The sequence below is a fragment of the Salmo salar genome, chromosome 20, assembly GCF_965601325.2.
Source record: "Salmo salar chromosome 20, fSalSal1, whole genome shotgun sequence".
NCBI lineage: Eukaryota > Metazoa > Chordata > Actinopteri > Salmoniformes > Salmonidae > Salmo > Salmo salar.
Genome location: NC_138310.1, coordinates 22,446,432 through 22,468,157, shown reverse-complemented (window position 1 = coordinate 22,468,157; position 21,726 = coordinate 22,446,432). Strand labels below are relative to the sequence as shown.

The window sequence follows — 21,726 nt, the reverse complement described above, 5'->3', positions numbered from 1 at the left end:
AAGAAACGTAGCCTGGAGAGAGAAAGAGAGAAACAGCTGCAGAGGAAGGGAGGGGAAGACAGAGGCAGGTAGTGCAGAGAGCTCCACCATGCCATACTGTTGCTGTACCGTACCCCCATCCTCAGCTGCTCTGTCTGCCCTGCCTGGGGCCCACAGAGAAGGAGCAGGCCTTTGTACTGCGGCCAGATCCAACAGCCTAATTATTTATTGCAATGAAGTACTGGGGATTTCCAGAGCAAATTGTAAGTAAACAATCAAGATTCCTTTTGAATGGCGGTGGAGAGGGGGGCATGGCAGGGGTATCGATGGGCTTGCCGGCTTGGAGTGCTGCTCCTGGAATGTTCGAGGCTCAATGTGGAGAGCAGTATGAAGACTACTCCACTCCACAGCAGAGGTCAGAGTGAAGGTGGCCAGACTGATGGAGTGCTACTCAAAGGTGAGACTGTTCATATGGCTACTGGTGATGAGAGAAAGCTGTTTGATTTAAAGGCAAGGTATGAAGTGCGCAAACTATGATTTGAGAGGAGAGACACACAAATCAGAGTTGTGTGAATCGCGAATATTTGGGGAGCAGATAGTTAATAATCTTTGATGTCTCGAAACGATGGAGAAAGCCTAGGCCGTGTACCCTCTCAACTGTTACCAGTAATCCTTAGCTCTTTTGAAGCCCACTTTCAAGTCGCTGAGGCATTGGGGGTAAGAATAAATTGCACCTCGAAGCAACAAACCCCCTTCTGATGCCTGCTGAGATCACAGGCCATGTTTTTGTATTAACATTAACAAATTCATGCCACAGCTTGAGAGCCTTCCCTTGAGTTCATTTCCATCCACAATGCACAGACACATAGGAGCAAGATGATATACTGAATAAGAAACTCTCGCCACCCAAAGTAGACAATGCCATTTTATGAAGTGTATATTGCTGGTATGTTCTTTGTTGGCTGCTCCAGACCCCTCATTATAGACAGATAAACAACCAACACATGGAATGGCCACACTTTCATTATACTGAGTACCTTGTGCTACCATACATTGCAATATTTCTGGAGTGTTAATGAGGCATCCCACTGGGCACAGATGTCAATTCAACGTCTATTCCATGTTAGTTCGACGTAACTTCATTGAAATGATGTGTTAACAACTTTGATTTCACTTTAAGGTCTACACCTGTTGTACTCGGCGCGTGTGACTAATAACATTTGATTTGATTCAACTAGTGTGTGCTCAGTGTCATATGAGCTATGTTTTATTCAATCAGCCAAAATAAGTATGTCCATGTTTTTGAACTACTCCGGCAGTTAGTATCTGGTAACTGTCATTTCTGAAAACTTGTTTGCATCACTTGAACTCTTTCCTCATCCATGTTCAGCATCTGAGAATTCCCTCCTATACACTGTGCTGTCTTGGAGCTATCTATAACAACTTTATGGCCTTTTGAGAACGGCACCCCTTAAATGTAAGTGCCTTTCACAGTCAGTGAAATATTGTGTACATTTTTTATGACCCTTGTAATTTTGAATGCTGGTGATCCCTTACAAATGTTAGGTTGCCCCAGGCAATGTGAGCTGTTAGAGTTGTGCTCTGACTTAATCCACTAAGCCACTTAAACTTTTGTCAGCATTTAAAGCTGTCAGCATCTAGGTTAAAGTTACTGTACTGTGGTACTGAATTCTGAGTGGTTTTCCTCCATTTTCATTTGATTTGTACAATCAATTCATTTGTTTAGAATCATAAATTTGTATGACCTCCCCTGCACGTGGTTAGCCTCCACTTCAGTGAGTGCCATAATAGCATCCAAGAACAAGCAGACAGGCCTTGTTTTGAATAACCTGAGCCTTTAGCTAAACTGAAGAGAGCTGTTATGTACTTTTTCTGATAAGTTTCGTCTGGAACATCCTTACTTGCTGCCATGTCCTGTTTTAAATTATTGCTTTGGCCTGGTGTCAACCACTTCAGCTCTCTTTCCATCTTGAGAGAGGCCAGTCAGCCACTTCCTGACTCCCTTATGTGGAAAAGCTGTACCGTCCTGTCAGGCTTTTAATGCATCCACTACAGCAGCCCCCTCTCCTTTCATCTACGCTCCTCCTTTCCAACGCTGCTATTTGTTCTCCTGATAAAACTGTCATTGCTAAGGCTGATATCTGACCTCTAGATGGACTGGTGGCATAAATTAGCCTTGTGCTAATATTGCAATGTCTTTTTTTTCTCCTGCATAATCAATTTTTTTTTTTTACATTTCTCTTGGAATAATAGCCTGATGTACTGTATACTTGGACACTTTCTAAATCAAATGGCCTAACGATAAAAATGTTAAGGCCAATCATCTTTTCCATACCGTAACATGACCATATTTGTATGATTTGCGGTTTAAAACATTATTCATAAAGTAACTGTCAGACGGGGGTCAGGAAATATAATTGAATGCCACGACTGACATGCATGCAGTCTCCTCTAGCTTTTATATTGTCCTATCCTCTGCTTTTGGCACTTTCCACAGTGTCCCAGCTGCTGTGCGGTGGCATTATACCTGTCCCCATTCCTCGCTGCCTAAACCAGCACTGTACCTGATTCTTGAGGGAGGCCATCATTGTCTGTGAGTGTGCTGTTTTGACAGAGCCCCCAGCCATAATGCCACCGTCAAACTTACTGAAAGCACTCTTTTTCTTTACTTTGCGGAATCCTAAAAAAGTTGGCAAATGTATATCTCAAATCAAGCAAATGGATGCAGAACGGTGCCACAAACGAGAGAATCATCAAGTGAAATCGGATGCGCTCCGTGTGCTCAGAGGTTTTCCTGTGAATTCATGCAGCTATTCTTTTCAGCACCTGACACAAAGCTTAGAGGAAGATAATGATGGGTGAGAAAGCAGCCCCTGCAAAGCAGGACTGTCTGCATATTGAGGAAGGTGTGGAGATGTTGTCATGGAAGAGGCAGGATGAGTGTCAAAACAAGCGCTCCCAACTCCCTCTATGGCAGCTCAGGCTCTTCACTGATATTATTTTTTATCCTTGTCTTGCCTCTCTGCAGACTACTACTTGTCTGTCCACTGTCTAACAGATGTTCTCCTCTTCTTTTCAGATAGACAGCTTCATTTTCTTTTACCTCATTTCTATCTCACCGACCACACTGAACAAATATATAAAACCATACATTGATATTAGGATTTAGACAACTAATTGATCTTATCAAGCAATCAGCAGTACTCTAGTTTTACTTAGAACGTTCTGACTTGAAGACGTGATCCAGCTCAAAGTGGATCAGGTTGTTATTTATGCATATGTGTTTGTGATTACATTCCGGATCGATTTCATTGGGCCAATGGGCTCCTGAGTGAAGTTGTAATTGTTTAAATCTTTCAGACTATGTTCCCAGTTTCACAGTAATTTAATGAGGAACTACATTGTAATTAAATATTCAAATTAGGAACAAGTGTCAATATGGCTCTCGTTGCCTAGAATGATGATTCATTGTAGTCAAAACTCCAGTGGCCAACATAATCTGAGCCCAACTGCTACCGTTGATTACATAGCAATACACTTGCCATGTTTTTATTTTAAGAATTAGACTTGATTTGCCACATGGTACCCTATATCCAGTACACCCTAATCATGTCTAGAAATCCCAGAATTTGGAATAAGACAGTTCTTTGTGGTTTAAGTTTAATGTGAAAATGGAAACTCTTAGACCCCTTACAAGATACTATAACAAGGAGATGCACTTTATGTAAGCAAATTGCTGATTTCATTCAATACAGTTCTTCGGTAGATTTTATGTTTGCTGATCATTTCATTAGTCCATGAAGGTTTGTTGGTGTGGGAGGATCAACCATGCTCTATTCTATGGCAATGTCTGATCTTCCCTTGATTTCATTTAGTGGCAACCCATCATTTCATTAGAAAGTGCTTTGTTTTTGTACCAGGAAAGATGCAATATTGAGTACAATAGTTTTCAAAGGCCAGCTAAACATATCTTCATTTTGACCTTATCAAATTGGTGATATTTGAGCAAATGGATGTTTCAAAGTAGGTTTTCTCTGAATGCTTCATTTACATTTGTGTATCTCAATGGATCGGTTCATTGTTCTATGCTATATCATGAACCAAACCGCTCAAGCGCATTTCTTCAAAAGAGCATCTAAACAATCTCCCTTCAGTTTATCAGTGTTTGTGAAATGTCTCACTGCTTGGAGAGGCATGTCCCTTCCCTTTTCAGCATTGGAGTCAACCTTTGCAAGGTAAGGGAAGTCTTCATTAAATGTGGCATTCGGTTCCACAAGATTGATGCCAACCTTTTAAAAATTCACCATTGGCCTGGATTTAAGATGGCCAAATGCTGATGTAAATGAACAGGGGAAAAGTCGACCCTATCATGGCAAATAAATCTGAGTTGCAAGCCTTAGCTCATAAATACCACAACCTGTCAGGGAGTTTGTTTTATTGTTTTTGATAGAAATGATAGCATTTATTAATCTAATCAAAAGAGATAGAAATGTAGAATGGCCACAACTCATGCAGTGTTGCCATCAGAATATGCAGATGTGCAGATATGTCGCTAGGCTTTTGGAAATTAATTTTGTAGCTCCCTGAAGATGATTTGTCCAAACTGCAAATGGGCAAGCACACGTAAACATACACACAATACACAACTACAGTATTTGAGTTATTTGTTTGAATCCATGTGACCCTAGCTAAGGGTATTTAAAGTTCCCATATTACATGAACACCTTGCTCAGCATTACCCTACATTTGGACACACTGTAGCCTATCGCTACATCAGAGTTTTGGAGGAACTCATTTTAACTTCAATGCATGTTCAAAGTCACATTATGCAGCTCTCTTGAAGCTGAGAAATAATTTGCGCTTGCTGTGGATTTATCGATCAGTAGGGCTTAGTCACAGGGTGTAATTCATGATAGCTTGATTGATGAGGATTGCAATCTTATACGGTTTGTTAGCTCCAACTGCCCATGAAGTGCATTGCATGCTGTTTTTTTTTGTAATGCAAGTCTGTAGTATGGTAAAACAGACTTCCCTTGAGTAATATAATTTATATTCCTTTAGTACTAACCAGGCCCTAATCCCAGACCCAAACCCTTAAAGACCTACTAAAGCCCCCTGGGCAGCTCACGTACAGGTTAGCTTTTATTCCATGTCTCCATATCCAGCCCCTTTTCTGTCAGATGTGTCCTGATCAACGCGCTGTCTGACTTGAAGAGGGTGGGGGTGTCGTCATGGGGATGATGGGGTTGGAATCGGAAGATCCTGCCCCAGTGAACCCCCTTTCCTCCTGACACTGAATCCACGCATTGGCGTTCTTCTCCAGATCTCAGAGAACATGTCACCTTCAATGTTGTGGTACGCTTGTCTGACATGACATGGTGCTTTATCTCCTCCAGGCAAATACCTGCAGCGCTCCCCACCAGCCCCTACAGGAGTAGGACAAGCAGGCCTGACTCAGAGAGCTCCAGTCTCTATACCATATCAGGTAAACTGTATCTTTCCTGCACCAAACTCAACTACACATAGGGAGTCTCACTGTGTATGATATGGATTGTGCAAATTATACAGTATGGTAAGGCATCTTGCAAATGATCTGAACTGTATTCTAAATCAGTTTAGCTCTCTCACTGTTCCCCAACCTGACCCCCAGTGAGCTGACTTAAATTCCTATCACTTCTATTCATTGCAGAATCAAGGTTTTTTAATATTTCTAGCCATATGTTGTTATAAAAGTATTTAATTTCCACCAACGTGTAGATTGCTCCTTTGGTAATTGATCTATGCACACATTTCATGTCTTTTATCACAGACGTGTAAAGAGCTGTGCTTATCTGAAAGAGTGAACACTGCTTCCCAGAGGAGCTCAGCATTACACTCAAGAGAACGTTTAACAGCTGTCAAATATGATTCATCACATGCCACGCTCACATTTACCTGCAGTTTTCTGCTGTAGGAGAAATGCAAACTGAATGCTCTTTTAGTAATAATAGAGTGGAAAGTGGAATGGAATTGATCTGGACTGGAACTTAGTTTAAACTTGGCTTGGTCTATGGAGTCAGAAGTTGCTGAAACACCGTAGTGTGGGGTGGTACTTCTCCAGACGAGGAGTGTGGAGAGTAGAGCAGGCAGGTTTTATCCAGCTGGAGAGAGACACCATGTGGTGAGGATTCCTCTTGTTCCACAGTGGCGAGATAGCGTGGCTGTGGCATGCACTTATCATCCCAGTTATCCCTGTCACACACTGACCGTGTCCTTACAAGTTTTTAAAGATAGTCAAGTCTACCAGTCCACTATTATACGATCTCACACAAAGTTCATAACATATAATTACTGATTTAGGGATCATTTTTGTTCTATGTTATTTAGAATGATAACGTTACTGTTTGTAATACCTATCTATAGTACCTGCTGCCTACATTGGTCTGGTCTGTGGCCTTCCATGCGTTATACCTCTGTTAGGACAGTATTTGAGTGACAATAAGAACCATAGAGATTCAGTACACTGCCAGCAATCATAATTTATCAATAGAGGCTGTGCTCTATAATCATACGAATGTCGTTCGTGTCTGCTCCTTTATCACAATGTCACAAATCCTCCAGCCCTGCTCGCTCTTTGAATCACTTTGTGGGGTTTGAAGAGAGGGGTTCATCTTCCCAGTCATACTGTACAAAGACGTTCTCTTTCAGCTTCATTTGTCTTGAAAAGAGAGCCTTCCACCCACACATTTAGATTGTGAGAGGCAGTATCTTTCCTCCTTCGTTAACAGTGTGACGACCTGCAGACCAAGTGTGGGGTCGGAGCAGACGACAGGTTTGTGTTAATTGTGAGCTGCGCGGTGTGTGTGGTGTGTTGACAGCTGGCCAGGTTCACGTTGGTCTAAAACCATGTGCGCTCTGTCAGGGTTGTACAGGCGCCTTCTTTAGGATTGATGAATTGCCTGCTTTCTTGATTAAACCCTCCGTCACTTCCCAACAAAACAAAAACGCCAACACAAAAAAAGGAACGAGAGGGGAGGAGAGGCAACATGTCTGGGAAATCTGTCATCTTCAGTCACTTTATGTGGAGATGTGATGTGCAGACGCTTTGACATTTATAACCAGAATATTAAAAACTAATTCATATAGATTTTCAAGCTTCTCTCACTTGACAGTTCAAGCTCATTTTGACAGTTATGAAGTTTTCACAACAGCCCCAACCTTTTGTTTATTTCACCTGTATCTCTTTGATCCAAGGCAAGTTTCTTTGCCAATTATTTCCTATACTATTGACAGGGGAGAAAGTTATTCCTGGTGCATGTAATTATAATGAAATGTGCATTTATGAAATGTGTTAGGAAATGTATTGTATTGTAACAAAATGCATCTTCAAAGGTATTTAGCCTTCAAACTCAACTCTGGACCTCGAAGCCAGTTCCACTGCATTTTGTTTCATTGTTCCCCTCTAAACAGGGACTGGGACACCCGGTGTGTGCAATTAATTATCAGGTAGAACAGAAAACCAGCAGGCCCCGGACCTCGTAGTGTAAGAGTTGAATACCCCTGGTATATAGTATTCTATTAATTTACAAAATTAGAAGTACCGTTTTATTTCCCTTTACTTCACTATATAGCACAAAAAGATTATGGTGTTTTGAATGGAGTTCATATACTATTTGCTTTATTGTGTATCCATTGAGCAGCATGACATATTTAGCAGACATCCTAGTGATAAAAAGTAATACATTAACATATCTATTGCATTAATCAAAAAATCCTGATGCTGGCCCAGATATAACATTATATGGAGTGCAATTATTTCCCAATCCATTAAAAGAAGCTCAATTAACAGACAGGAGACAGTTCATCCATTGGAGGAGAAAGAAAAAAGGAAGATTCAAAATTAACTTGGGTTTGCAAAATATCATGGCAGAAGGATGACAATGATTTTTGATTTTCCGGAACGATATTAGAATCCTTATTAAACTTTGTGCGTCTGGAAAATGCAATGGGGCTTTCCAATTAAAGCGCCACTTTGCGCTGTTTAATAATACCCTCATAATATTATAGCTTATGAAATGACAGGTGAGTTGGTGTATGAATAAAACATAAAGCCCCGTAATAAGAGACAGAAAAAAAGGAGACAGTTGTTGGGGGGCTTTTAAATGCTCGACATAATTTGCATATATTAATCTCCTCTTTTCAGCCTTATCAAGCATTCCACTGTATTTGAAGTTAAAATAGTCGTGACAGGCAGGGGTCTATGCTTCGTTTTTCCAAGGATTTATTACTTGTATAATTCCGGATCTTTAATAAGCCAATATGACTGATCCTCTGAGTTTTGTGGAATCCAGTTAATTGTTCCAGATGGTGCTCACTGATTATACAAAATTACTTTCTTTCTCCTCTTTTTCTCCAACTACACCATTTTTTGATTGACTAACATTGAGAAAAAAGATTATTTTTGGCCCAGCACTTTCATTAAGAGGCTTCTCATCAGGTTTCAAACAAAAGTTCCATCTTATCTCTCTCTGTGGTGCTGGGCTTGCAGGCTAGCCTCTGCAGAGGGAGGAGTTCAGCCCCGCTAATCTCCAACTGTAATCTCAACACGCTATGATGTATCTCCACAGCCTCTGCACCAGTGTGGTTATATTTTATAATAACAACATTCTTTAGGCTGAGGGATTAAAAAACAACCTCTGCCTAGTGACACAAAAGTCATCGGCAGGTTTTTATTATTCAGTGGCCTTGTGGCACCTCTGGTGGGTCATTAAAACACTAACCAGAGTGGTGTTTTCCTCTCCTGTAAGGCATCCATCCAAAGGATCCTGGATCAAGTAAATTGAGCCAAATGAATCTTGCATGGATATTTAATGGGGGGAGGTATTGGGCAGATTTACTGCTGTGTTTTAATTTAGATGGTACAAGATTTAAAGTATGCCATTCCTGTACGATAAAACTATTCTAAATGTCTGAAACAAAGCCAAAGGGTTCGGGCTTGCATCAAGGCATGAAAAACTGTGAAGTTTCTTCTCTAAAACCCATTAATGATTTATTCTTATGGTCAGTGTGGAGAGAGAAGCAAGAGAGTGCTTAAGCATGCTTATGCACACAGTGAACATCCCCAAAAGATGGTGATAATTTTAACATTTTGGTTATTAGTATCTTGAATATTACAACGATGTTCTTTTGTCAACACATTTTACCTAGATAGCTAATACAAATTGTTTGTGTTTTGATAATCTGCTAATTTCAAAAGTCCATAAATGTAAACATATTAATATATTTACCAACAAACTATATGAATGCAATCTTTCAGAACCCCATTAGACTCAAATAAGTGACTTTGAATAGCTTTGCATTTGCAGACCAGACTGAACTCACATTCCTCATTGCTCTCTATTCTTCCCTGGAATAAAAGCAGGGCTCCATTATTCTCAGTGGCCAGACATGGAGACCATCAATGGATGGCCTGTCACAGCTCCCTCATTCCCTCCATGTACAGCAGGGTTTGTTATCACACATCTAATTAGAACTTGATAAAAAATATTTCCCCAAAATCCAGTCATTAAATATAGTTTAAGGAGATTTATGGACAAATATGCCTTAAAGATCTTTTAATGGCTCTGCTGACTTGTTAAGTTTGTAATTAATGAGCTCATAATACATACTGTAGTGTGATGTAAAAAGCACATTGAGATTCTGGAAATGAAGTAGTTTTGGAAAAGGGCATCTAGGGCTCCCAGAAGCTATATTAAATAGTTCTGCTCAGACTGGTTCTCTAAGAGGACCTATGAAGTATGCTTTAGAAATGTTAAAACAATCGCCCTTTTTACAAAGATGGAGTCATTATGTTTGTGAGCATAGCAAAGAGCCTGATTAAGAAATTGTTCCCATATGATTGGATGAAAATCAGTAAGTCACTTTTTGGGTGAACCATACACTCACTTATTGTAACATTTCAACTGAATCAACTGTTTTGTCTCTCCAACTTGAACACTATAGGCCTACTCACCCACATACGGGAACAATATGGGAACAATACTGACCTACATTCTTAGAAAAAAGGGTTCCAAAAGGGATCTTCAGCTGTCCCCATAAGAGAACCATTTTTGGTTCCAGGTAGAACCCTTTTTGGTTCCGGGGAGAACCCTTTTTGGTTCTAGGTAGTACCAGGTATAATCATTTTGAGTTCCATGTAGATCCCTCTGTGGAAAAGGATTCTACATGGAATCAAAAAGGGTTCTTCAAAGGGTTCTCCTATGGGGACAGCCGTAGAACACTTTTAGGTTCTAGATAGCACCTTTTTTCTAAGAGTGTACACGTTGATGTGTACAAACATGCCTCAATGTGTCAACCTATCCGAAAGGCCTTAACTAATAACCGTTGCCTGTTTCACCAGGAGAGTAATGGTGTGTTTATTAGCATAATTAATGACAAATGGCGTTGCGGCATTGGTGGATTGGTTTAGGCGGATGATGAATTGGTTGAGGCCCAGCTTAGTGGCTGCCAAGGAAGCCTCTCTGGCTGTCATCCCTCCTGCTTCCGCCCTGGCACAGCTCATTACTCACCATGTGAGGTGCCACTTTACATTGCCTGGTACTGTGAGCATCGAAAACTTAATAACACCACCCACAACCTCGCAGGGCTTGCTGCTCTGCCCACAGTCCAGAGGGCAAGGCGCTTAGAGAGTGCTAGGAGCCGGGGGGAGCAGGGCAGCATGGGGACCATCACTTATCATAGTGTACAGCTGCTTTGATCACAACGGATCACACGTCACTCTCTGATCCTCTTCAGAAGGCACATGGCCATGTGACCCTCTCACCAGTGTTCTGGAGTGTTCCTAGTTAGTTGTTTTGGGCTCACCACATCCCTTGCATCATTACAGGTTAGTTTGCCCACAGAACCGCTAATTAAGAGGGGATTTGTGTAATTGTGCCTTCTGCTGTGTCCCATCCGGCGCATGCAATTTACTGTCAGCCCTCTGCCAGCTTTAACACTTGTCCAGAGAGGCGTACCCCATTCATACACAGATTCTGCTGCACATTTACCAGCAACCACAGCTGGGGCTCAATGCTGGTGTCACTGTTAAGTCTTTAAAGACAATGTACTGCTTATCAAGTTCTGATGTTTATTCAATTCCCAGACTTGTGCTCAGTGATCATCGTGGTTAGCCTACATTGGAGTTTTGAAACTTTGAAAGGGATGTTTGACTTTGCAATTACAGAGCACAATACAAACGGCATAATTTTGTACATTTTATTTAACTAGACAAGTCAGTTAAGAACAAATTCTTATTTACAATGACGGCCTACCCCAGCCAAACCCTAACCTGGACGACGCTGGGCCAATTGTGCACCGCCCTATGGGAGTCCCAATCATTTCTGGTTGTGATACAGCCTGGAATTGAACCAGGGTCTGTAGTGATGCTTCTAGCACGGAGATGCAGTGTCTTAGACCGCTGCGCCACTCGGGAGTCCCCTAAATACAATACAAATAGCATGTAGCACAATACAAATAGCATGTAGCACAATGCAAATAGAATGTAGCACAATACAAATAGCATGTAGCACAATGCAAATAGCATGTAGCGCAATACAAATAGCATGTAGCGCAATACAAATAGCATGTAGCGCAATACAAATAGCATGTAGCGCAATACAATAGCATGTAGCGCAATACAAATAGCATGTAGCGCAATACAAATAGCATGTAGCACAATACAAATAGCATGTAGCACAATACAAATAGCATGTAGCACAATACAAATAGCATGTAGCACAATACAAATAGCATGGAGCACAATACAAATAGTATGTAGCACAATACAAACAGCATTTTACAAATAGATTGTGCGACCAGATAAGTCCTCTATGCATGATTGATCATTATGCTATAGCCACCCTTTAACAGAATTGTAGGTGTCTGTTGTATCATCATATGCATTTAGTGTCCATAACAGAGAGAGAAAAATATGGGCCCTCAAAAAGAAGAAATGATGAGAAATTAGACTGTGGAGATCCAAATATCCACTGTTGTGCCGTAGTGTTTGTGGCCAAGTCACTGTAGGTGTGCCCACTTTCTGGAAGACTGATGGACCAGCGCCCGACTGGGACTGCCTCCTGGCTCCCAACCCAGAACCAGATTTCAAGGGCTGCTTGTCACACAGATGGAAAAATAACTCTACTCCCTCCTTGCTAAATACTCCTCCGCTTTCCCTCCTCTCTTTCTCTGTGTAAACCTGGGTGTTTAGCAGCCCCACTGCTGCCCCTGAGGAGTCTACAGAGACACCCATATAATCCACCGGTACAAATGATTAGCTGCACTGAGAATCATGCCCTCCAAGCTATCTGGGACTAGCAGTGTGTCTTAAAACCATTTAAATCACTCTTTTCAGTATAGGTGTTGGCATTTTACAATTGTCTCCATTTCATAAATATTGTTTTGGTATCTATTTTTGGTGACTGCATCAATCTAACTAGCGTTACAGTGTTACATTAGTAAGTGTATAGGGTCCAATGTCCAAAATGAACCTGTTGTAAATTATATCCTGAATATCATTTGAATAACGTCTCAATTGTAATGCATGTGAAAAAGGATATGAATAAAGTTAATATATTCAGTTGTCATCCCCAGCAACCCTTTTTTCATTTGCTGTAATCATTAAAAGTAACACTTTTTTGCTTTTCAATGGGACATTTTCAGAATCTTCATAGGATTCCCCCCCCCCCAAACTCCCATTCTGTCTGGAGGAATTTAAAAAAAGATAGGGGGAAAAGAATGGAAATCATAGAGCCACAGTCATTAAAATAATCTGAAAATAGCAACGCGCGATCATCTGTTCTCATAGCACGGGTCAGGAGCTCTGACACCTCCTGTCAGGGTAGGGGGCAATTTGTATTCTCTCTCATTAGGCAATTTGACTAATGACCTGCCGCGGCTGCAGAGCTACTGAGGGACCCTGCGCCTCGTGCCCTCTCTCCTACAGCAGCCTGAGAAAACAGCCTCTATTGGAATGGCACAGATGGTATGCCCGGGCGACAAAATAAACTACAATCTGTCTCAGAGATGCTGTCAGGACTGGCCACTATTTCTCATGTCAGTGTCTAGTCGGGGTGAGGGCTGTGAGTGGGCAGAAGAGGTCCTCCTCCTCTTGATCTATGTGGATCCAAACTCTGTTCGTTTACCTTAAATGAGGCAGAGACAATGGCAAGGAACCTAGAATAAAGTATTTGGAGTTGGACACTGGTGTGGTTGTCCACAAAGTTTCTATTGCATAAATCCCCAAGGCAGGATAAACAGTTAATATCATGTCTTTAAAGGGAAGTGCTTAGATGGAAACTGGAAACTCCCATAATAACTTTTCAAACTGAGTCTGTGATAGATTTCGGCCAATGGGAACGGTTCAGTCTGGTTCTTTTTTTACCATCAGATTTCTCATACTCAGCTCCCGCTGTCCCCTCACTGTATCTCTGTAGAAGTACCACAGTCTTAGTTACAGTAACCCAAACATTACTGATTCATATGGTCACTTTAAAAATAGATATGCATATAAGACTGTATTTGAGTAAATATTCAGTACTTTCCCAGATGGTCCTGGAATCAGTTTGATTCACCTGAGTAATTATAGTGGACACAGATCAGTGCAGGTATGTTGAATTAGTGAAGCATGAAAGAAAAGTTATTTAACATTCTTTCATTGTTAATTAAGAGTTGTGGTTCAGGTAATGTGAGGTATGCTCGATCACCCACACAGTCCTCAATCAGTCAATGTCTGAGCATTACCCTGTGTGTGTGTGTGTGTGTGTGTGTGTGTGTGTGTGTGTGTGTGTGTGTGTGTGTGTGTGTGTGTGTGTGTGTGTGTGTGTGTGTGTGTGTGTGTGTGTGTGTGTGTGTGTGTGTGTGTGTGTGTGTGTGTGTGTGTGTGTGTGTGTGTGTGTGTGTGTGTGCGTGTCGCGTGCGTGTGTGTGTGTACATGTGTCTGTGTGCGTTACAGTCCTGGCTACGGGTCATAGCGGGACTGAAGCTGTAGTCCACAGTGACAGCGCATCCAACTACAGAACTGTGAGGGATTGGTGCTCTGCGCAGCAGACGAGGGAGCCCATCCCGTCCTGAAACAGCCATTCGTCTGTGCCCAGGGGCTGGAGATGACAATGCAGCCATTCCTCATCTCACCTGATAGAGCCATTAATAAGCCAGTGATCCACTCTGGGCCGGTGCTGACTCCGTTCTTTACACTACCATCAGTCAGGCCACAGGGCCCTTACTCGCTAACACCACCATCATCATCATTGTTGTTATCGCCATGATCACCATCATAACCATCATCATTTTCATTAGGGAGTCATAATTAGAGCACATGTATGGACTCTGATTTGATAGAAAATGTCATCATACCAAATACACAATCACTCTACAACGCGCACATTTTTACTACACCATTTACACAAATATAGATTGGACCACATGACCAATGGTCAAATATTTGTTTTCCTCACACAAATTGCTGGAACTTGATTCATTGCTCAGCAGACTCTAGCCCTGGCCATTTGAGTAGGTAGTGAATGCTTTAGACTGGGAGTGTTTCAACCAGGAGATTGGACTAACATGACTTCAGCACTTTCCACTACTGTATGTACGTGTGCCTGGTAAAGTATCAATTTCTCGCCCAGTAAAATCGTCTCCAAGTTCCTCCGTTGGTCTGGGTGTGAGATGGACCCTCCAGTATGGATGGTGGGGGGATACTAAGTGAGATCTGATTTAAAATGTAATCCTTGAACAACAAAGAAGCACCCCAGCCTTCAGCTCTAGATTAATCTGTCTGTTACACACAGATCCATCAACAGGGTGCAATCTGCACTTCCCATTGCTGGGTATTGATTCTAATATATTCCCCCTCCCGCCTCCCTCTTTGCTCCCGGTGACACAGTAGCACATGTTTATTCACTTGTTTTTATGGGCTTAAACAAGCCATCATATCCACCCAATCACCCAGCCCTGCTGCTGCAGATAGCCCTTCAGCTAGCACCGCTGCTAAATAGTCCTCCTCTGAGCGGGTTGAAGCACACATGCCAGGGCTGGCTTTCTGAATGGCTTTAGGGTGAAGTTAAATGGAGGCCAAAGTCTATTTTCTCATCCGTCCTAACTCATAGTGTAGATTTACAGTAGTGGTTTGTAATGGTGAGGGTGGGTTTTAGGTAGGGGTGATATTCAATGTATTTCCCTCAGAGGTCTGTAGTCATTACATTATGTGAGGTCACGGGTAGATTACAAAGACCTCATTGTAGCAGTAAAAATCACATTTATGGGTGGAAAGTACAGTATAATGGATCCCTACTGTTGAGGTACACAAAAAGGCAGTCATAAGTGTCAGAATGAAGGAACATTCAAATGACATTGTTTGAAATACCGTTATTAAGTTATATTCTCCACAGACTAATATCAGATCCAAAACTGTGACTCATGAGAAGCATTTGGTTACATTTATTTCTGAGTTCCTTTTCCTGTGCCAGCAGGCTGATGGACTATGGGTAAAATAACAGCAGTTGGAAGGTTGGCCTCTTGATATTTGTGGCCCCTCAGAGAGAAAGCGCGAGAGAGAGGGGAGCTAGAAGTTGTGTGCTTCGTGATTTGGTGTAGCCGAGCAGCGGCAGTTAGTCACCACCTCTCGTCTGGAAAGGAACGAGAGCCTTTGTGTCCCCTGTCACCCTGCGTTAATTTGGGCCCTAATGTATTTTATAAACAAAGGGCTGCTCTCTAGCCTGACAGTAGTGACACTCTGATTCCTTTGCAGGCTGCGTACAGTATGGGGTTGCACCATTAATAATCAACTGGCAGCCATCACACCATTTTAACCATGATCATTATGATAAAGGGCATACACTTAATTACAGGCCTGCTTAATTATAGCTCTGTTGAAGCTCGTTTGTTTGGTCAAATGCTAATTACACTACCACGCTCTTGGCAAGTCCTCATTTCAATCCACTTTTTGCCTGCCAAACACTGTGGCTTATTTTCATGCAAATCAGTATCCGGTGAATGTTTTGTCTCACTTCTTTCCCCTTTTTCTGCGCGAGTGTCTTTGTTTTGGAGTGGAACATCTCTCTGGCAAGACAGAATCAGGAATAATCAAGAGTAATTAAAGAGGAGTCGGGCTGGTGAGGGTTTTGGGGGAAGGAGGGAAGGAGGGAAGGGGGTGGGTGGAGGTACTCAAGTACAGTGGAGAATAAAAAAACCTTTCATCTTCAAGCTATTGAGGAAGGGTTGGGTGGGAGGGGGGTTGAGGGGAGCTGTTCTTCAATAAAAAAAATTACACTTAGCCAGGATGAGATACTCAGTATGAAGATTATGGAATGATTGGTTTTGTATGAAATGTATGAAACCTGTTGTCATGTTTTTATTCTCTTATGTTTCCACTCAACATTTTATTTTCTCTTTTCAGCAATGGATGATGTGCCCTTCACAATCTCTGAGAAATTTGCAAGAACCCCTGAAGAAGTGAGTGTTTACACAAAGCTTTTGAATTATGCTAACTAAAAAGCCTTTTTATTTTCATCGCCTCTAATTTGTTAAATTGTGAGGTACAAAGTGCTCTCTACACGTAGCTTTTATCCATCCACTTTTCAATTGAGGACATACTGTATGTACCCTGTATTCTTCCTTCTCCAGGATCTGATCCCCAGTCAGTTCTACACAGCTTCCTGCACTCTCCTCTCCTCTCTTCTCTTCCAGTGTAGACTGAGTGATGAATGCATGCAGCCAGGCAGAGCTGGCTCAATGCAGTCCATTTGGCTGGCTGGCGGCGGCTGTCACTATATCACCTTTTGTATTGAAACAGAGAGGGAGAGGATTAAAGATTTTAAGCATGCTTACTTAGCCATGTGCCTAACGCCGTGTTTCTTGTTTTTTTCTCTCTCTGCTTTTGATTTCAGATGCAGCGAGTCAATTTAATGGGCATTACGATCAAATCCTTGGCAGAGATCGAGGAGGAAGTGAGTAGGGGCTGCAACGCTCGGCTGCCACTGACACCGTTGGCCCAGAATGCAAAGCAAACATTCTTGGGGGTTGTAATTAAGTGTCTGAGACGGGCAAGGCCCTTTTGGCTCCACTAAACCCAGATTGAATTAATGCCCGCCCAGACTGGGCCTGGTCAGCCACTCTCTCTGAGAACTGACTAGTCTCACTGTGTCCTGCACAAAAACACTCTGGATTCCATTTGGTGTTCTTTTCTTTTTTTGGTGGTCTTCTCACTATTGAAACTGATTGCCAGTATGATGCACATACTGCATGTGTTTGGTTTCAATTAGCCTTACTTGATCTTTCTTACCCAATGAGACAGCCAGCATACAGACAGTAGAGATACAAGTTCATGCAGAGTAAATGAAAAGAATACAGACAGTGTATTATTACAGAGCAACTAGCTACCCTACAGGCATTCCTAGTAAGAAAAAAAATTGAAAAGTGTGTGTGTTTGTGTGTGCGTGCATGTGTTCTTGTGCCTGTGTGTGTGTGCATGTGTGTGTTCTCACACAGTTATTGTGTGTGCATGAAGGAGAGTAAACCCCTCCCCCTCTCTCTCATTAGCACGATATCTGGGTATCAGAACTGCCAGGAAGTGACAGACCACTGTAAAAGAACAGGTGCTGTTGGGTTTGAGATGTGTTACAGAGCAAACACTCCCTCATCAAACTGGGTGTCTGTTCTGCTCCCTGGCTCTGTATACTGTCACATAGTATAGAAATCACACAGTCGCCATCTTGTCATCTGGTCTCTGAGAATGGAGCTCATTGTCATTGTCAACTCAGGTACTAATATTGTGTGTGTGTGTGTGTGTGTGTGTGTGTGTGTGTGTGTGTGTGTGTGTGTGTGTGTGTGTGTGTGTGTGTGTGTGTGTGTGTGTGTGTGTGTGTGTGTGTGTGTGTGTGTGTGTGTGTGTGGCGTGTGTGTGTGTGTGGCCACTGCGGTCTGCTGATGGAGACAGCCTGGCAGCTCGTCCCGTAGGCTAGCTCTCCTCTCCTCTCAGTTAGTGTGATTAGCAGCAGGACACATGGCGAGCTGAGCCGTGGAGGGGAAGGGAAGAGTGCTAGGAATCATTAATTACCGCAGCGGTAGCTGGAACTGATGAAGTAAATGTGAGATAGTGTAACACGCAGGATTTAGTGAAGTGGACGACAGCACAAGATTAATGGTGGGGCCAGGCTGATGGGGATGAAGTCACAGCTTAGCTTGATAATTAGTTTCCAAGAGGAAACATCCCTCACCATTGTGTTATTTTTACTTCTCTCCTCTCGCATTATTATCCCACTACAATATCTCTAGAGATGGGAAATTAATATCGTATTTCAGTTTGATATTACACATGCCAAATATATATTCAGGGCTTTTGGAGTGCTTATTTTTTTGTAAAAAAAATAAATATATATATACAAATTTAGGCTCTAAAATGTAGATACTGGTTTTCTGTTCTAGGTTGAAGGTTGAAGCCAAAATATGTCGTCACTGAGCACCTCGAGTTACTACATAGTAACACCTGCTCATATATGTACAGATATTTACAGTTATCAAAAGCTAAGTAGTATTTGTAATATGCACTAGATCTTTTTGTTTTCAGTGGATCAAATCCAATACCACTATGAATAAACAGTGCAGTATTTAGTGCAGCCTTTATAATATGCAGTCACACAAACAGGCCGTTCTTGTTCATGGTGAGTGGTGTTCAGTTGTCCAGCAGAGGTCACTGTCAGTGTACACTGGAGGAGTTTGTTTTCTCTCTTCAGGGCGAAGAAAGAGTATTATGGTAAAGGACATTCTAACTGACTGATGTCCAATACATTTCTTTAAAGACATACATAAAAGAGAGGTGGTATTTGACATTTGCGCGTGTAATTGAGGAAAACTGTTGCAATCATATACAATGTTACAGATAAGAACGTTTCCTAACAGGCATCACTTCTCACTTCTCAGATGATGTTGGTTCCAGCAATTAGGCATTCTTTTCATTTCCCAAATGATTCGCAAACTTGTGGAGATTATAATTGCTTTTATCCACGCATATCTAATTTGTGTCTTTTTAAGTGTTAATTAGTAAGCGATTTGAGCTGACGTCTTTATGTACTTTGCACTGCTAAAAAATGTTTGTTTTTGGCGGCTGCCTAATGATTTTCAGAGTTAGCGTGTGAGAGTGTGTCTGTTAGTGTGGATGTCTTTTCATATGTGTGTATGAATCTGACAGACATTTTCATTTGCACCTATGGACGTGTGTGTGTTTCAGCAGTAAACTGTGTGTGTGTGCCTGGGTGCATGTAGTGTGTAAGAGACCGAGAGAGACAGACAGAGAGAGAAGGAGAGGAGAGAAAAGAGAGAGAGCTCCAAATAGAGGTGGAATTAATGAAGACAACATGTCACATATTTTTAGCAGTGGAGCAGGGACAGGAAATGAAGCTCTGTTCATCTGGGTGATTGCCGCCCATGTTCTTGTGTGTCACTGTCCTGTCAGCCCGTGTGTAAAAGTGGCAGACAGTGATACATGCTCTCCCTGATAACACCCCATTCCCCCATCCATCATCCACACACACGCTCACACTTACATCTATTTGTTTATTTATTTTGCCAGGTGTTGTGGCTGAATTTCATTATAACTAACCGTCTTGTGGCATGTGACTCGTAACTTATAGCTTCCTGAAAGACAGAGGGGTGTTGGTTGGAAATCCCCAATAAATCCATTGTGCTTAGTTGGGATCTTTGAATATAGATATTAAAACGCATTTGATGATCTTGCAGCATCACCTAGTGCAGTGATTCAGTATTGCAGATCAGAGTGTATTGAAGTGATGAGTTGGTATGCGCTTGCTTGTTTTAGTAAAATTGCAATGGTAAAAGTTGATATGTGGTACTACTCTTTCAACAATGATTTGAAATATATTTTGACCACAACATCACAATTGATTACTGGAGGATTGTTTTCCCCAAAATATATTCTAAACTGATTTGAATTGCTCTCCTTCATTGCAATGGTTATTTATATTATTTTATCCATTGAGAAAGCCAGGAAGAACTGTGCATTAGATGCATGTATCTGGGAGATGGGTGGTGTGAAGAAAATTCATAAGTACTGTGGTTTTCCCCTGAACTTTTATAACCGTATTATACATTCTCATCTTATTCCACAAGGGGACAGTATTTGCACACATTTCTCCTTTCAGCTTTCTTCATACCCAAACCCATACCCAGCTTGTAATCTTAAAGGCATAATGATCTGTTACTGAAAGAGCTTCTTATACAAACCTCAATGCTGTTGGTGAAGAAGTGTTTTCATATACAAACAGTTTATACTGGATATACTGTATTTTAAATCCCTTTATACTTCTATCCTGTGGCAGTATGAGTACAACTTCAACATGGAGCACAGCATCAGCACTTCCCTGCCTCCCAGGCCCACCCAGAGCCAGTACTGAGAGAGCCTTTGAGTGAGGAACGCTCTAGAGGAACAGGGACAGAGTAAAAGACTACAGCACCTTCACTCATTCCACAACAACGAAGCACTTACTGGAATGATGTCTCTGATGTCCAGTTTAGAATCCACATTCACAGTAGTCCCTCATATCAGAAGTCAACAGGATTCTAATCTATCTCAAATTAACGGCTAACAGAAATCTCACAAACAGGATGGGAAGTTAGTAACATAAAATTCCAAGTATCATAATATTGGAGGTAACTATTCTAAATGTTGTTAAATGTGCATTTTTAATCTCTCCATAGCTCTGTATGTTTCAGAGTTGTGGTCAAATGTTTGTATTTGTGATCATAACAACACTGTGCAAACTCTGCTTAATGCTCATTTAATTGTTTGTGCTCACTTATTGTTTGCGTGATGAGAGCCAAAGTAACCAAATTACCTCATATATTGTAAAGCTATCAGAAAACGTATTTTTAATCCTGTAGCACATCTCCAAATACGTTGATACCTTTTCTAGTTTTTATTTAGGAAAATATGTCATAATGAGTTAGTACAGGGTTTCCCAAACTCTGTCCAGGGGACCCCAAGGGGTGCATGTTTTGGTTTTTGCCGTAGGACTACACAGCTGATTCAAATAATCAACTAATCATCAAGCGTTGATCATTTGAGTTAGTTGTGTAGTGTTCAGTTAAAAACCAAAACGTGCACCCCTTGGGGTCCTGGGAAACGCTAAGTTAGTACAATCAAATAGGTCATACACATATTAAATTGATATGATTGTTGATTTGTTTTAAATCAATTGTTATTCAGTATATTATCATATTATTCAGTTATGTGATGTATAAGAATGAATAAACACCTTACAAATCTCATGACTACCACTGAATCTCATGTCTCCTTTTGGTTGTCAGAGTCACATGTAGGTTTGAGGCTGTGTAGCAGTGACTGAGACTTCAGAGAATAAATGGGAGGCTGCCTCACTGCTCTGCTCTGCTCCCACTGACAGACTGACAGATCTAGTCAAGTAGTCAGTTCTCTTTGAAGGTGTATGAGGAACACTTGTTTCAGCAAGCACACACATCCATCACAGAGTCAGTCCATCATGAGCACTTTGCAGTAAGAACGAGCAAAGCTTCATGACATCAGAGCCACCACATTAGAGCCCCCCCCCCACCCACATTCCAGACCCTATTATAATATGTTATCAAAAATATGCCCCCCCCTCTCCATAACATGTTCTGTCTCTTTACATCAATATAATTTAACAACTACTGAAATGTGTCATTCTGAAGAAA

The 21,726-nt window shown here is 41.5% G+C and overlaps 1 protein-coding gene across 1 annotated transcript in view; it reads left to right on the top strand.

Annotated features, from left to right (window-relative positions):
- Positions 1 to 21,303, top strand: part of LOC106579894 (multivesicular body subunit 12B) — a 38,867-nt gene extending 17,564 nt beyond the window's left edge. Inside the window, exons 7-10 of the mRNA XM_014160243.3 lie at positions 5,397 to 5,485; positions 16,418 to 16,473; positions 16,908 to 16,967; positions 20,355 to 21,303. Of these exons, the coding sequence (XP_014015718.3) occupies positions 5,397 to 5,485; positions 16,418 to 16,473; positions 16,908 to 16,967; positions 20,355 to 20,429 (280 nt within the window). The 3' untranslated portion in view covers positions 20,430 to 21,303. The remainder of the gene's footprint in view (positions 1 to 5,396; positions 5,486 to 16,417; positions 16,474 to 16,907; positions 16,968 to 20,354) is intronic.
- The last annotated feature ends 423 nt before the right edge of the window (positions 21,304 to 21,726 follow it).